Here is a 14,162-nt window from a genome sequence, read left to right as displayed (position 1 = left end):
GTCAGAGACTGGGGCCCCCTACGAATAGGGGGATCCTGAAGTTCTGGACCTGTAAAGCACCCGGCTAGAAATTAGGCTAGAAAACCATTTTCTAATATGCGAGGTCCAGCTCTCTAAAAAGAGAAGTGTTACAGGTAAAACCTCGTTTCTTCGGACACGAGGCCCGGGTACCATCCAATTCCGCCTAGAAAGGACACTTTGAATGGATCCGGTTTGCCTGGCTTGCCCCAGTATAGGATATGGGATATTCCCCCTTTGGAGCTTAAAGATTGGAACATCTTTAAATGTCCATCACCTAAGACACTGGCGTAAAAACTGAGGTATCCCTGCAAGGGGAGGGATTATATAGGGGGTTGAACTTTCTGATAGGGTGTGCCAGTGTCCAATCACCAGTGATACCCTATATAACCCATCAGTAATTACTGTGGCTCTGTGTTCCGTGATGTTCGAGAAAAAAAGATAGAATACAATATTTACAAAAGTGTGAGGGGTGCACTCACTTTTGTGAGATACTGTACATACACGGTACCTCACAAAAGTCAGTACACCCCACACATTTTTGTAAATATTTTATTATATCTTTTCATGTGACAACACTAAAGCAATGACACTGTGCTACAATGTACAGTAGTGAGTGTACAGATTGTATAACAGTGTAAATTTGCTGTCCCCTCAAAATAACTCAACACACAGCCATTAATGTCTAAACTGCTGGCAACAAAAGTGAGTACACCCCTAAGTGAAAATATCCAAATTGGACCCAATTAGCCATTTTCCCTCCCCGGTGTCATGTGACTCATTAGTGTTACAAGGCCTCAGGTGTGAATGGGGAGCAGGTGTGTTAAATTTGGTGTTATCACTCTCAATCTCTCATACTGGTCACTGGAAGTTCAAACAAAGAATTGATGCTCTACATAAACATGGCCTAGGTTATAAGAAGATTGCCAAGACCCTGAAACTGTGTTGCAGCATGGTGGCCAAAACCATACAGGGGTTTAACAGGACAGGTTCCACTCAGAACAGACCTTGCCATGGTCGACCAAAGAAGTTGAGTGCATGTCCTCAGCGTTGAGTGCTGCCAGCATTGCTGCAGAGGTTGAAGTGGTGAGGGGTCAGCCTGTCAGTGTTCAGACCATACGCTGCACACTGCATCAAATTGGTCTGCATGGCTGTTGTCCCAGAAGCAAGCAGACTAAGGATATGGATTACTGGATGTCCTGTTGTCTGATGAGACCAAGATAAACTTATTTGGTTCAGATGGTGTCAAGCGTGTGTGGTGGCAACCGGGTGAGGAGTACAAAGACAAGTGTGGTGGTGGGAGTGTCATGGTCTGCATGAGTGCTGCCGGAACTGGGGAGCTACAGTTCATTGAGGGAACCATGAATGCCAACATGTACTGTGACATACTAAAGCAGAGCATGATCCCCTCCCTTCGGAGACTGGGCCGCAGGGCAGTATTACAACATGATAACGACCCCAAACACACCTCCAAGACGACCACTGCCTTGTTAAAGAAGCTGAGGGTAAAGGCAATGGACTGGCCAAGCATGTCTCCAGACCTAAAACCCTATTGAGCATCTGTGGGGCATCCTCAAATGGAGGGTGGAGGAGAACAAGGTCTCTAACATCCACCAGCTCAGTGATGTTGTCATGGAGGAGTGGAAGAGGACTCCAGTGGCAACCTGTGAAGCTCTGGTGAACACCGTGCCCAAGAGGGTTAAGGCAGTGCTTGAAAATAATGGTGGCCACACAAAATATTGACACTTTAGGCTCAATTTGGACATTTTCACTTAGGGGGTGTACTCACTTTTGTTGCCAGCGGTTTAGACATTAATGGCCGTGTGTTGAATTATTTTGAGGGGACAGCAAATTTACACTGTTATACAAGCTGTACACTCACTACTTTACATTGTAGCAAAGTGTCATTTCTTCAGTGTTCTCATATGAAAAGATATAATAAAATATTTACAAAAATGTGTACTCACTTTTGTGAGATGCTGTATGTGTGTGTGTGCGTGTGTGTATATATATATATATATATATATATATATATATATATATATATATATATACACACACACAGTGGGGACGGAAAGTATTCAGACCCCCTTACATTTTTCACTCTTTGTTATAGTGCAGCCATTTGCTAAAATCATTTAAGTTCATTTTTTCCTCATTAATGTACACACAGCACCCCATATTGACAGAAAAACACAGAATTGTTGACATTTTTGCAGATTTATTAAAAAAAGAAAAACTGAAATATCACATGATCCTAAGTATTGAGTCCCTTTGTTGTGACACTTATATATTTAACTCAGGTGCTGTATATTTCTTCTGATCATCCTTGAGATGGTTCTACACCTTTATTTGAGTCCAGCTGTGTTTGATTATACTGATTTGACTTGATTAGGAAAGCAACACACCTGTCTATATAAGACCTTACAGCTTACAGTGCATGTCAGAGCAAATGAGAATCACGAGGTCAAAGGAACTGCCTGAAGAGCTCAGAGACAGAATTGTGGCAAGGCACAGATCTGGACAAGGTTACAAAAAAAATTCTGCTGCACTTAAGGTTCCTAACAGCACAGTGGCCTCCATAATCCTTAAATGGAAGACGTTTGGGACGACCAGAACCCTTCCTAGAGCTGGCCGTCTGGCCAAAACTGAGCTATCGGGGGAGAAGAGCCAGTGTGAGAGTGGTAAAGAAGAACCCAAAGATCACTGTGGCTGAGCTCCAGAGATGCAGTTGGGAGATGGGAGAAAGTTGTAGAAAGTCAACCATCACTGCAGCCCTCCACCAGTCGGGGCTTTATTGCAGAGTGGCCCGACGGAAGCCACAGTGCAAGACACATGAAAGCCCACATGGAGTTTGCTAAAAAAAATACCTGAAGGACTCCAGGATGGTGAGAAACAAGATTCTCTGGTCTGATGAGACCAAGATAGAACTTTTTGGCCTTAATTTTAAGGGGGTATGTGTGGAGAAAACCAGGCACTGCTCATCACCTGTCCAATGCAGTCCCAACAGTGAAGCATGGTGGTGGCAGCATCATGCTGTGGGGGTGTTTGTCAGCTGCAGGGACAGGACGACTGGTTGCAATCGAGGGAAAGATGAATGTGGCCAAGTACAGGGATATCCTGGATGAAAACCTTCTCCAGAGTGCTCAGGACCTCAGACTGGGCCGAAGGTTTACCTTCCAACAAGACAATGACCCTAAGCACACAGCTAAAATAACAAAGGAGTGGCTTCACAACAACTCCGTGACTGTTCTTGAATGGCCCAGCCAGAGACCTGACTTAAACCCAATTGAGCATCTCTGGAGAGACCTAAAAATGGCTGTCCACCAACGTTTACCATCCAACCTGACAGAACTGGAGAGGATCTGCAAGGAGGAATGGCAGAGGATCCCCAAATCCAGGTGTGAAAAACTTGTTGCATCTTTCCCAAAAAGACTCATGGCTGTATTAGATCAAAAGGGTGCTTCTACTAAATACTGAGCAAAGGGTCTGAATACTTAGGACCATGTGATATTTCAGTTTTTCTTTTTTAATAAATCTGCAAAAATATCAACAATTCTGTGTTTTTCTGTCAATATGGGGTGCTGTGTGTACATTAATGAGGAAAAAAAATTCACCTAAATGATTTTAGCAAATGGCTGCAGTATAACAAAGAGTGAAAAATTTAAGGGGGTCTGAATACTTTCCGTCCCCACTGTGTATATATATATATATATATATATATATATATATATATATATATATATATATATATATATATATATATATATGACTCTAGTCTTAAACTTACAACAGAAATGTATCTGGAATATAGTTCAAAACAACTACAATACATTTGTAAAGTTTAATCTGATATACTTTATCTTTAATATTCTAGCCAATTTTATACAACAGGTAACAAACAAATGTATGTACAAATTAATATACAGAACAATCCATAATTACTAAATAGCTAGTTAACTTACTTTTTGTGATATCTGTCCTCTAAGTTGCTTGCTGAAAATGCTTTGACCTCAAAGTCCACACCACATGCCTTAAAATAAACATATGAAGTTCCAGCACTCATCTGACAATTATGCTAGGTTATATGTGCACATACATATTAAAAGCTCATACATTTTTTTATATGCTATATCAGTGATGGCGAGCCTTGGCACCCCAGATGTTTTGGAACTACAGGTTCCCATAATCCTCATGCACTCTGCAGTGTAGTTGAGCATCATGGGAAATGTAGTTCCAAAACATCTGGAGTGCCAAGGTTCGCCTTCACTGTGCTATATCAATTTTTTATTTCTTCATCAACTATTTCCATATCAATGTGAGAAAGAGATGGTTGTATTTTTTTTTTTACTCACCTTGTTCACGTCTGACAGAGCTGGCTGAAGAGATACTGAACATGGCAGGTAATCAGGAAACTGTAAGAAAGACAGCAAATGAGAATATATTTTTTAAATATATTTTTAGAGTAATGGAGAATTGGCTTTGAAGTCTTAAAGCCTGTACACGCGATCATAAAATCGGACAAAAATACCAATTCCGAAGCGATCATCTGAACGATAATCTGAACGTTAGTACACAGCTATCAAGAGCCGATCAGGACAGGTTGTGTGAAATTATCTGATCTTACCAGCACAAAATCTTTTCTCGTATGATACCAGATCGATTTTCGTTTAATCAGTACAGTTTTTGCCCGAAAATACAATCCAAATACAATACAATACAATACATTACATCACTTCAGAATTTTTATTGTGTAGTACGAAAATTTTCGTACCTTTAGCAACCTCTTCATTTTCGATATGGAGACTAGCATGCATAAAATATAATTCTGTATACCAGGCTTTAACCTTTGTACAACATAAAGTGCTTTCAGGGCTGTTTTATTTCTATTTGGCAATCTAAAAAGCTTTAATTTACAAACAAAACATTTTGTACATAAAAAAGGATTACCAGAGTACTATAGGGCAGCCTTTTTCAACCAGGGTGTCTTGAGTAGGGATGAGCTTCGAGTTGAGTTCGACTCGAACATGGGCTGTTCGTAAGTTCGCCGAACAGCGAACAATTTGGGGTGTTCGCGGCAAATTTGAATGCCGCAGAACACCCTTTAAAAGTCTACGGGAGAAATCAAAAGTGCTAATTTTAAAGGCTTATATGCATGGTATTGTCATAAAAAGGGACATGTATCAATGCAAAAAAAAATTTTAAAAACGCCCGTTTTTTCGGGAGCAGTGATTTTAATAATGCTTAAAGTCAAACAATAAAAGTGTAATATTCCTTTAAATTTCGTACCTGGGGGGTGTTTATAGTATGCCTGTTTAGGGGCGCATGTTTCCCGTGTTTAGAACAGACTGACAGCAAAATGACATTTCAAAGGAAAAAAAGTCATTTAAAACTACTTGCGGCTATTAATGCATTGCCGGCCCGACAATACACATAGAAGTTCATTGATAAAAACGGCATGGGAATTCCCCACAGGGGAACCCCGAACCAAAATTAAAAAAAAAAAAAAAAACTCGGGGGTCCCCCTAAATTCCATACCAGGCTCTTCAGGTCTGGTATGGATATTAAGGGGAACTCCGGCCAAAATTTAAAAAAAAAAATGACGTGGGGGTCCCCCTAAATTCCATACCAGGCCCTTCAGGTCTGGTATGGATATTAAGGGGAACCCCGTGCCAAAATTAAAAAAAAAAAAAACGGCGTGGGGTCCCCCCAAAAATCCATACCAGACCCTTATCCGAGCACGCAACCTGGCAGGCCGCAGGAAAAGAGGGGGGAAGAGAGCGCCCCCCCCTCCTGAACCATACCAGGCCACATGCCCTCAACATTGGGAGGGTGCTTTGGGGTAGCCCCCCAAAACACCTTGTCCCCATGTTGATGAGGACAAGGGCCTCATCCCCTCAACCCTGGCCGGTGGTTGTGGGGGTCTGCGGGTGGGGGGCTTATCGGAATCTGGAAGCCCCCTTTAACAAGGGGACCCCAGATCCCGGCCCTCCCCCCTGTGTGAAATGTTAAGGGAGTACCAATGTACCCCTACCATTTCGCTAAAAAACTGTCAAAAATGTTAAAAATGACAAGAGACAGTTTTTGACAATTCCTTTATTTAAATGCTTCTTCTTTCTTCTATCTTCCTTCATCTTTTTCTTCTGGTTCTTCCTCCGGTGTTCTCGTCCAGCATCTCCCACACGGTGTCTTCTTCCCTTCTTCTCCTCAGGCCGCTCTGCATCCATGCCATGGAGGGAGGCTCCCGCTCTTCTCTTCATCTTCTTCTCTTCATCTTCTTGTCTTCATCTTCTTTTCGGCCCGCTCCGCATCCATGCTGGCATGGAGGGAGGCTCCCGCTGTGTGACACTTCTCCTCTTCTGACAGTTCTTAAATAACGGGGGGGCTGACGCACGGGGACATGATGGGACTTCCCTGTGGCATTCCCCGTCACAGAAGAGGAGAAGCGTCACACAGCGGGAGCCTCCCTCCCATGCCGTCATGGATGCGGAGCGGCCCGAAAAGAAGATGAAGACAAGAAGATGAAGAGAAGAAGATGAAGAGAAGATGATGAAGAGAAGAGCGGGAGCCTCCCTCCATGCCATGGATGTGGAGCGACCGAGGAGAAGAAGGGAAGAAGACGCCACGGAGGAGATGCTGGACGAGAACACTGGAGGAAGAACCAGAAGAACCAGAAGAAGAAGATGAAGGAAGATAGAAGATAGAAGAAAGAAGAAAGAAGAAGCATTTAAATAAAGGAATTGTCAAAAACTGTCTCTTGTCATTTTTTAAAATTTTTGACAGTTTTTTAGTGAAATGGTAGGGGTACTTTTGTACCCCCTTACCATTTCACACAGGGGGGAGGGCCGGGATCTGGGGGTCCCCTTGTTAAAGGGGGCTTCCAAATTCCAATAAGCCCCCCCGCCCGCAGACCCCCACAACCACCGGCCAGGGTTGTGGGGATGAGGCCCTTGTCCTCATCAACATGGGGACAAGGTGTTTTGGGGGGCTACCCCAAAGCACCCTCCCAATGTTGAGGACATGTGGCCTGGTACAGTTCAGGGGGGGCGCTCTCTCGCCCCCCCTCTTTTCCTGCGGCCTGCCAGGTTGCGTGCTCGGATAAGGGTCTGGTATGGATTTTTGGGAGGACCCCACGCCGGTTTTTTTTTTAAATTTTGGCGCGGGGTTTCCTGAAGGGCCTGGTATGGAATTTAGGGGACCCCCACGTCATTTTTTTTTAAATTTTGGTTCGGGGTTCCCCTGTGGGGAATTCCCATGCCGTTTTTATCAATGAACTTCTATGTGTATTGTCAGACTGGCAATGCATTAATAGCCACGAGTAGTTTTAAATGACTTTTTTTCCTTTGAAATGTAATTTCGCTGTCAGACTGTTCTAAACACGGGAAACATGCACCCCTTTACAGGCATACTATAAACACCCCCCAGGTACGAAATTTAAAGGGATATTACAGTTTTATTGTTTCACTTTAAGCATTATTAAAATCACTGCTCCCAAAAAGTCAGTTTTTAAAACTTTTTTTTGCATTGATCCATGTCCCCTGGGGCAGGACCCAGGTCCTCAGACACTTTTTATGACAATAACTTGCATATAAGCCTTTAAAATTAGCATTTTTGTTTATTCATGTTCGTGTCCCATAGACTTTAATGGTGTTCGCGTGTTCGAACAAATTTTTTGTCTGTTCGCATGTTCTGGTGCGAACCAAACAGGGGGGGTGTTCGGCTCATCCCTAGTATTGAGGTTTCTTCAGGGGTGCCTTGGCAAAATGCCTAAAAATGGCCCAAAAATTGTTTACAAGTCAGCAGGTGGATCAAGCTTGCCTTCTAGCCTCTGGTGTTCTAACAACCATTGACATCATCGGTTGATAAGGAGGACATCGGAAATGTGCACAGGATCCTTGTTTGTCCCACCCCTGTGTCAGGATCACTTAGTGCTCCTGTTCCTCATTCCAGCATGCAGGGTTTTGGCTATGGCACTCTCCTTGTTTGTCTGTCCACCTGCAGGCTGATTAATGTGATCAGTCTCTGGGTGGAAACCAAACCTGCTATAAGCCAGCTCAAACCTCATTAGGGTGCTTGTGATAGAGAGTAATACATGTGTTGTTCCTGATCAAGCTCCCTGTCCTTCTGCCCTGCTTTGCTAGTTTGGATTTCCCTGTGTATGATTTTGGACCAGATTATTGCACTATTCCTTGAACTCAGCCTGCCTTTTACCTGGACTGCCATAGAACCACGTTATCTGTCTGCGAACCGCAAGTATCCATTTGCTTTGCTCAGTTCGCATTTGCCCTGGCGTGGTGGCCAGGCACTATAGCATTGTGTATATAATTGTATAGCATTGTATGTAAGTCCTGGGGGAAACCGAGTACCGGTAGGCCTGCTTGCCTTATGATAAAGGGGGCTGCTATAGGTGCAGAAACACAGTAGCCAGCTATAGTGTCTGACCACCTGCGTTGGGGTAGACGTGACACCCTGCTTTGGTGTATTTGTTTTGAAAAAATAAATCACCTCTAACGCTGGGGGTCCTACATGTGTGGCTGTTGCTGCATTATGTAAAACTATTAGTTTGTTTTTTTTAGAATGGGGTGCAACCAGATTTTGTAGAATTTTAAAAAGGGTGCCTTGACTGAAAAAAAAGTTGAGAAACACTGCTATAGGGTTTACAAAGGCAGATTATTGCAGTCATTATCTAATTTTAGGGAGGCTCTCTGCTATTGAAACCTCAGATCAAACTTTTGATCTGCACAGTTTTTTTTTTTTTTTTTTTTTTTTTTTTTACAATGGGGGCCCATGAAGCCCCTGGAAAATATATAAGCATGAAAAGAAAAGAAAAAGAAAAGGAAAAGAAAAGGATACCTATAGGATGGACAGAATTAAGTCCTTTAACCTGCTCTTGAACTATATGTCCATCTAAAAAAAGTTTTTTCTGCAAGTGCTAGATTAGATTAGTACACATTGTTGTTGTTGTTGTTGTTGTTAAAAAGGAAAAAACAAGAGAAATATTATATTACCGCCATCACAAAAGGATATGCATTATTGCCCAGCTTCTTCATTAGCCGCTCTTGGACCTTTGTGAGGCATTTTACATCTTCTACAGGGGGATACACTTGTGTACGTGCGAAGAAGAGATCCTTGCGGAATGTCAAGCCAATGACATCAATATCCTCATTACCATAGCGGAATGCACAAGTTAGGGTGACATACACTGTGAAGAGCATATAGAAAAGATACAGATGATGCAGAAAATAGATAACAGTGGACGTTAGACACAGGGAATATGTTTATCATTGAATATTTTGTATACCCCATGCCTGATACTTATTTCAAAACAAATCTTACAAAAATATTCCCTCTGCATTAGGAATTTTGTAGGGAACGTTAATCTACAGATTGCAGACCTGAAGGCGATGTATTAGACTAACCCATTTTAATCCCTTGGCTAGTTACCTTTTTTTCCCTTAAGAAGATCAGGATCCACGAAAACAACACCATCTGCAGTACAACAAATAATGATAAGGATTTAAAAAATACAAGAGAGCAAAGAATAACAAGAAAATTCAACTATTTCTTTTTAACAATCGTATTGAAGTTATAAATGATTTATTTACAAGTTTTAATCAACAATAATGCACTGCACAAAGGAGCTCTTTGGAGTTCTTGTGAACTTACCTACTGGATCCACAGACTCTATATGATCGACATAATCCCTTTTACCGAGATATACACTCACCTGTTGGTGAAAAAAAATCGTTTATGCTCCATAACCCTCTTGTGAAAAAAAATGTAGGCATTGTATTAAACCATTGCCATTGTTATTATATACTTGAATTACTTTTGTCAATCATAATTATTTGTTCAGTCTTCTCGTTAAAAATTACCAACCTAATTTAACCATCTCAATACAGTGCACTTTCACCCCCTTCCTGTCCAAGCCATTTTTCAGCTTTTAGCGCTGTCACACTTTGAATGAGAATTGCGCAGTCATGCAACACTGTACCCAAATTAAATTTTTATTGTTTTTTTTTCCCACAAATAGAGCTTTCTTTTGGTGGTATTTGATCACCTCTGCGGTTTTTATTTTTTGCGCTATAAACAAAAGAAGAGCGACAATTTTGAAAAAAACACAATATTTTTTACTTTTTGCTATAATAAATGTACAATTTTTTTTTTAAACAAATTTTTTCCTCAGTTTAGGCCGATATGTATTCTTCTACATATTTTTGGTAAAAAAAAAAAATTGCAATAAGCCTATATAGATTGGTTTGCGCAAAAGTTATAGCGTCTACAAAATAGGGGATAGATTTATTGCATTTTTATTTATTTATTTATTTTTTACTAGTAATGGCGGCGATCTGCGATTTATATCGTGACTGCGATATTGTGGTGGACATATCGGACACTTTTGACACATTTTTGGGACCATTCACATTTATACAGCGATCCGTGCTATAAAAATGCACTGATTACTGTATGAATGTGACTGGCAGGGAAGGGGCTAACACTAGGGGGTGATCGAGGGGTTAATTATGTTGCTAGGGAGTGTTTCTAACTGAAGGGGGAGGGGACTCACAAGGGGAGGAGACCGATCGGTGTTGCTCTATACTGAGAACACACATCGGTCTCCTCTCCTCTCTGACAGGACGTGGATCTGTGTGTTTACATACACACAGATCCACGGTCCTGCCGTGTTACCGGGCAATCGCGGGTGTCCGGCGGACATCGCAGCCGCCGGGCACGCGCATTGGGTGCCCAGTGACACGGCGGGCGCGCGTGCCCCCTGGTGGGCAGGGAAGGCGAGGGCATCATATGACGCCCTCCCAGAATGAGAGCCGCGCCGCCTGGCCGTCATATGACAGCTGGCGGGCGGCAAGCGGTTAAAAGTAAAGTACAAACAATCAATCTGCTGACCGCTGCATGAACATTTACGTCGGCAGAATGGCACGGACAGGCAAATGGGCGTACAGGTACGTCCCTTTAAATTTGCCGCCATGTGGTCGCGTGCGTGCCGGCGCGTGACCCTGCCGCAAGCTCCGTGAGTGTGATTGTGGGTCCCACGGACTCGATGTCTACGGGGATACCCGTGATCATCTCACGGAGAGGAAGGACGGGGGAATGCTGATGTAAACAAGCATTTCCCTATTCTACCTAATGACACTGACACTGATCACAGCTCCCTGTTATTGGGAGCGGTGATCAGTGTCATGTCACATGTAGCCCATCCCCCTACAGTTAATATCACTTCTTAGGACACACTTAACCCCTGCAGTGCCCCCTCCTAGTTAACCCCTTCACTGCCAGTCACATTTACACAGTAATCAATGCATTTTTAATTGCACTGATCGCTGTATAAATGTGAATGGTCCCAAAATAGCGCCAAAAGTGTCTGTCCGATCTGTCCGTCATAATGCCGCACTCACGATAAAAATCACTGATCGCCGCGATTACTAGTAAAAAAAAAAAAATCATTAATAAAAATGCCATAAAACCATTCCCTATTTTGTAGACGCAAATCAATCAAACGCTTATTGTGATTTTTTTTTTACCAAAAATATGTAGAAGAATACATATCAGCCTAAACTGAGGAAAAAAAATGTTTTTTTATATATTTTTTGGGGATATTTATTATAGCAAAAAATAAAAAATAATGCGTTTTTTTCAAAATTGTTGCTCTTTTTTTGTTTATAGCGCAAAAAATAAAAACCGCAGAGGTGATAAAATACCACCAAAAGAAAGCTCTATTTGTGGGGAAAAAAAGGACGTCAATTTTGTTTGGGAGCCACGTCGCACAACTGTCAGTTAAAACGACGCAGTGCTGAATCGCAAAAATTGCTCTGGTCTTTGGCCAGCCAAATGGTCTAAGGTTAAGTTGTTAACTTCCAGAAAGAGATATATACAAAAAAAAAAAAAATAGCAAATGCCTTTGTACATGACTGGAGAAATGCAGTGATTACAGCTTCACCAACCTGATTAAAACATCTACTTGTTTATTCATAAGCTCAATCTTTTTTTTTTTTATTGAGGCTGGGTTTACATCATTGCGAATTGGATGCGGGGAATTCGCAATAGCAGAAGATTTTGACCTGCTCTCTATGGAGCCGGTTCACATATCTCCGCTGTGGCTCCGATACAAATTTTCACAGGAGCCGGTGTGTCTTTTGGTCCATTTTAGGTCCGAATTCAGCCAAAAAATTTGGGCTGAAATCGGACCTAAAACAGTGAACGGGGATGCACAGGACCACTGCTGGGAGCCGCATCTGTATTAGGTGTGAACCCAATCTTAGATAGAGTGTTAAAAGTTTCGAACCCCTGTTTTATTTTTCTTTCTCTGTCTGTGCCCCAACTGAGAGAACACTGGGGACACAGACAACAACTTAAAGCAGAGTTCCAGCCTCTAAAAAAAAAAAATGTAAAAGTCAGCAGCTACAAATAATGTCGACTTTGGACTACAAACATGATAGATCCAAACAAGATAGTTGGGGAAGCTTATAAAAGAGAGATTTTTTGTTAACAGTGCAAAAGAAGTTAACAGGACATACATTTCTATGTGGAATGACATAGAAAATGTTCTTAGAAAATGTTCTTAGCCTTAAAAATGTTTCTTTTTTATTATGTAGAGATTTTCCTTCTCTATTTGTCCTGATGACCACTGTCACTGAGGCTGAAACCAAGGTCAATACCAAAATGTTGCGCTGTCACTGGTAAAGGAAAAAAGAGAAAATCTTTCAATGGGGACCTTGTTGCAGAGACAGCTGTAGAGAGAGGATTTCCTTCACTTCAGATTCTCTCACTTTTTGATGTACATTTGGAAAGAAAGGTAAAGCTGGCCATAGATGGATTCGAAATTTGGCCAGTCCCTGCTAAATCGGCTGAATTTCGATCCATCTTTTGCCGTTGTCCATTAGTTGATCAAATGATTGACTTTTCACAAACTGGCTTGTTGAAAAATTTGTGTTCAATCAGGACTGCAGCTAATTGCTTGCAATGCTAATCAGTGTAACTCTGACAGAGTCTCCACTGTCAGAATACAAAAGTGCATTGTTTCCCCATCCACTTTGAATGTGTTGATAAGGGAATCTGTTCAGTTTCAGCTGAATGTATGGCCAGCTTTAGTCTAATAAATGGGACACAGATGACAAAAAAAAAAAAAAAAATGGTGGATTTTAAACCTTGCCCAATCTATCAGTTTAATCAACTGTAAAAAGTTATAGAAAACTGTGTTGTATATTTCGGAATGCTTACAGCCTTATCACGGGAGGTTTTCTTGTAGATAACAGAACGGGACTTCTTGTCTCCACTCATGGTATCTGGTCTCAGAGATCTGTTGGCAAAGAAAAAGTTATTGATTTTAGTTTGCGTGGTGGCCAAAATACATAGCCACTTGTATGGATTTCAATTTTTGCATCTGCCGATACTTCATTAATGTCTGAAAGGAAAACAGTGTATTTTCACTGAGACTGAGTACATATTTTAGGGTATTATATGTTTTAATTTAAAGCAATTGTTATTGTTACAGTTCTCATTTTGTATACAAAATACAGATTTGTAGACTTATTTTAGTTGTAACCTGTAATTCAGACTTAGCTACATTGAGGGACCACTGCTAGACTGCTTAGACCGGCCATACAGAGGTTCAGTAGGTTTGAACCGTTAATGGGCAATGTACCAAGTTGATCGATCGATTAATCAACTTATCAGCCTGCCGGATTCCTTTGCGATTATTGCTAGCGGCTGCTATAGCCGCTACCGATCATTGCTGTCTTCTACCAGTGGGGACGACTTCCCTCGCCTGCCCCCGCCTCCCCACAAACAGAAGACAATTGCTGATTCCCCTGCCAGCACTGCAACTGGAGGTTGTAGGAAATATATAAAATTGTTTTCAAAACTTGCCATTTAGTGATGAGCAAATTGGTGAACTGCAAATATGTTTGATTCACTTGAATACATGCATTCAGATTGTTCATCTTTTGAGAATCAAAAACGAAATGAATCACAAAAGCCTGAATTTGTCTGCATAATTATTTAACGATCAGCCAGTTCTGCATGCAAATATCCACACATGAATCACACATTAGCCATTCTGTAATCATCCTGATTCCATTATCAGTTCATGTATCATGAGAGAACAATAGTAAAATACAAAAGCATCA

The 14,162-nt window shown here is 41.6% G+C and overlaps 1 protein-coding gene across 1 annotated transcript in view; it reads right to left on the bottom strand.

Moving 5' to 3' along the window:
- Positions 1–14,162, bottom strand: part of SAG (S-antigen visual arrestin) — a 66,009-nt gene that overhangs the window by 48,428 nt on the left and 3,419 nt on the right. The window contains exons 2-7 of the mRNA XM_073625814.1: positions 13,255–13,333; positions 9,685–9,745; positions 9,463–9,507; positions 9,027–9,220; positions 4,374–4,433; positions 3,984–4,051 (exon numbers count right to left, since the gene is read on the bottom strand). Of these exons, the coding sequence (XP_073481915.1) occupies positions 3,984–4,051; positions 4,374–4,433; positions 9,027–9,220; positions 9,463–9,507; positions 9,685–9,745; positions 13,255–13,314 (488 nt within the window). The 5' untranslated portion in view covers positions 13,315–13,333. The remainder of the gene's footprint in view (positions 1–3,983; positions 4,052–4,373; positions 4,434–9,026; positions 9,221–9,462; positions 9,508–9,684; positions 9,746–13,254; positions 13,334–14,162) is intronic.

This window comes from Aquarana catesbeiana, linkage group LG04, assembly GCF_042186555.1.
Source record: "Aquarana catesbeiana isolate 2022-GZ linkage group LG04, ASM4218655v1, whole genome shotgun sequence".
NCBI classification, from domain to species: Eukaryota; Metazoa; Chordata; class Amphibia; order Anura; family Ranidae; genus Aquarana; species Aquarana catesbeiana.
The sequence above is the reverse complement of the archived record's forward strand: the minus strand, read 5'-3'. Positions and strand labels throughout refer to the sequence as shown.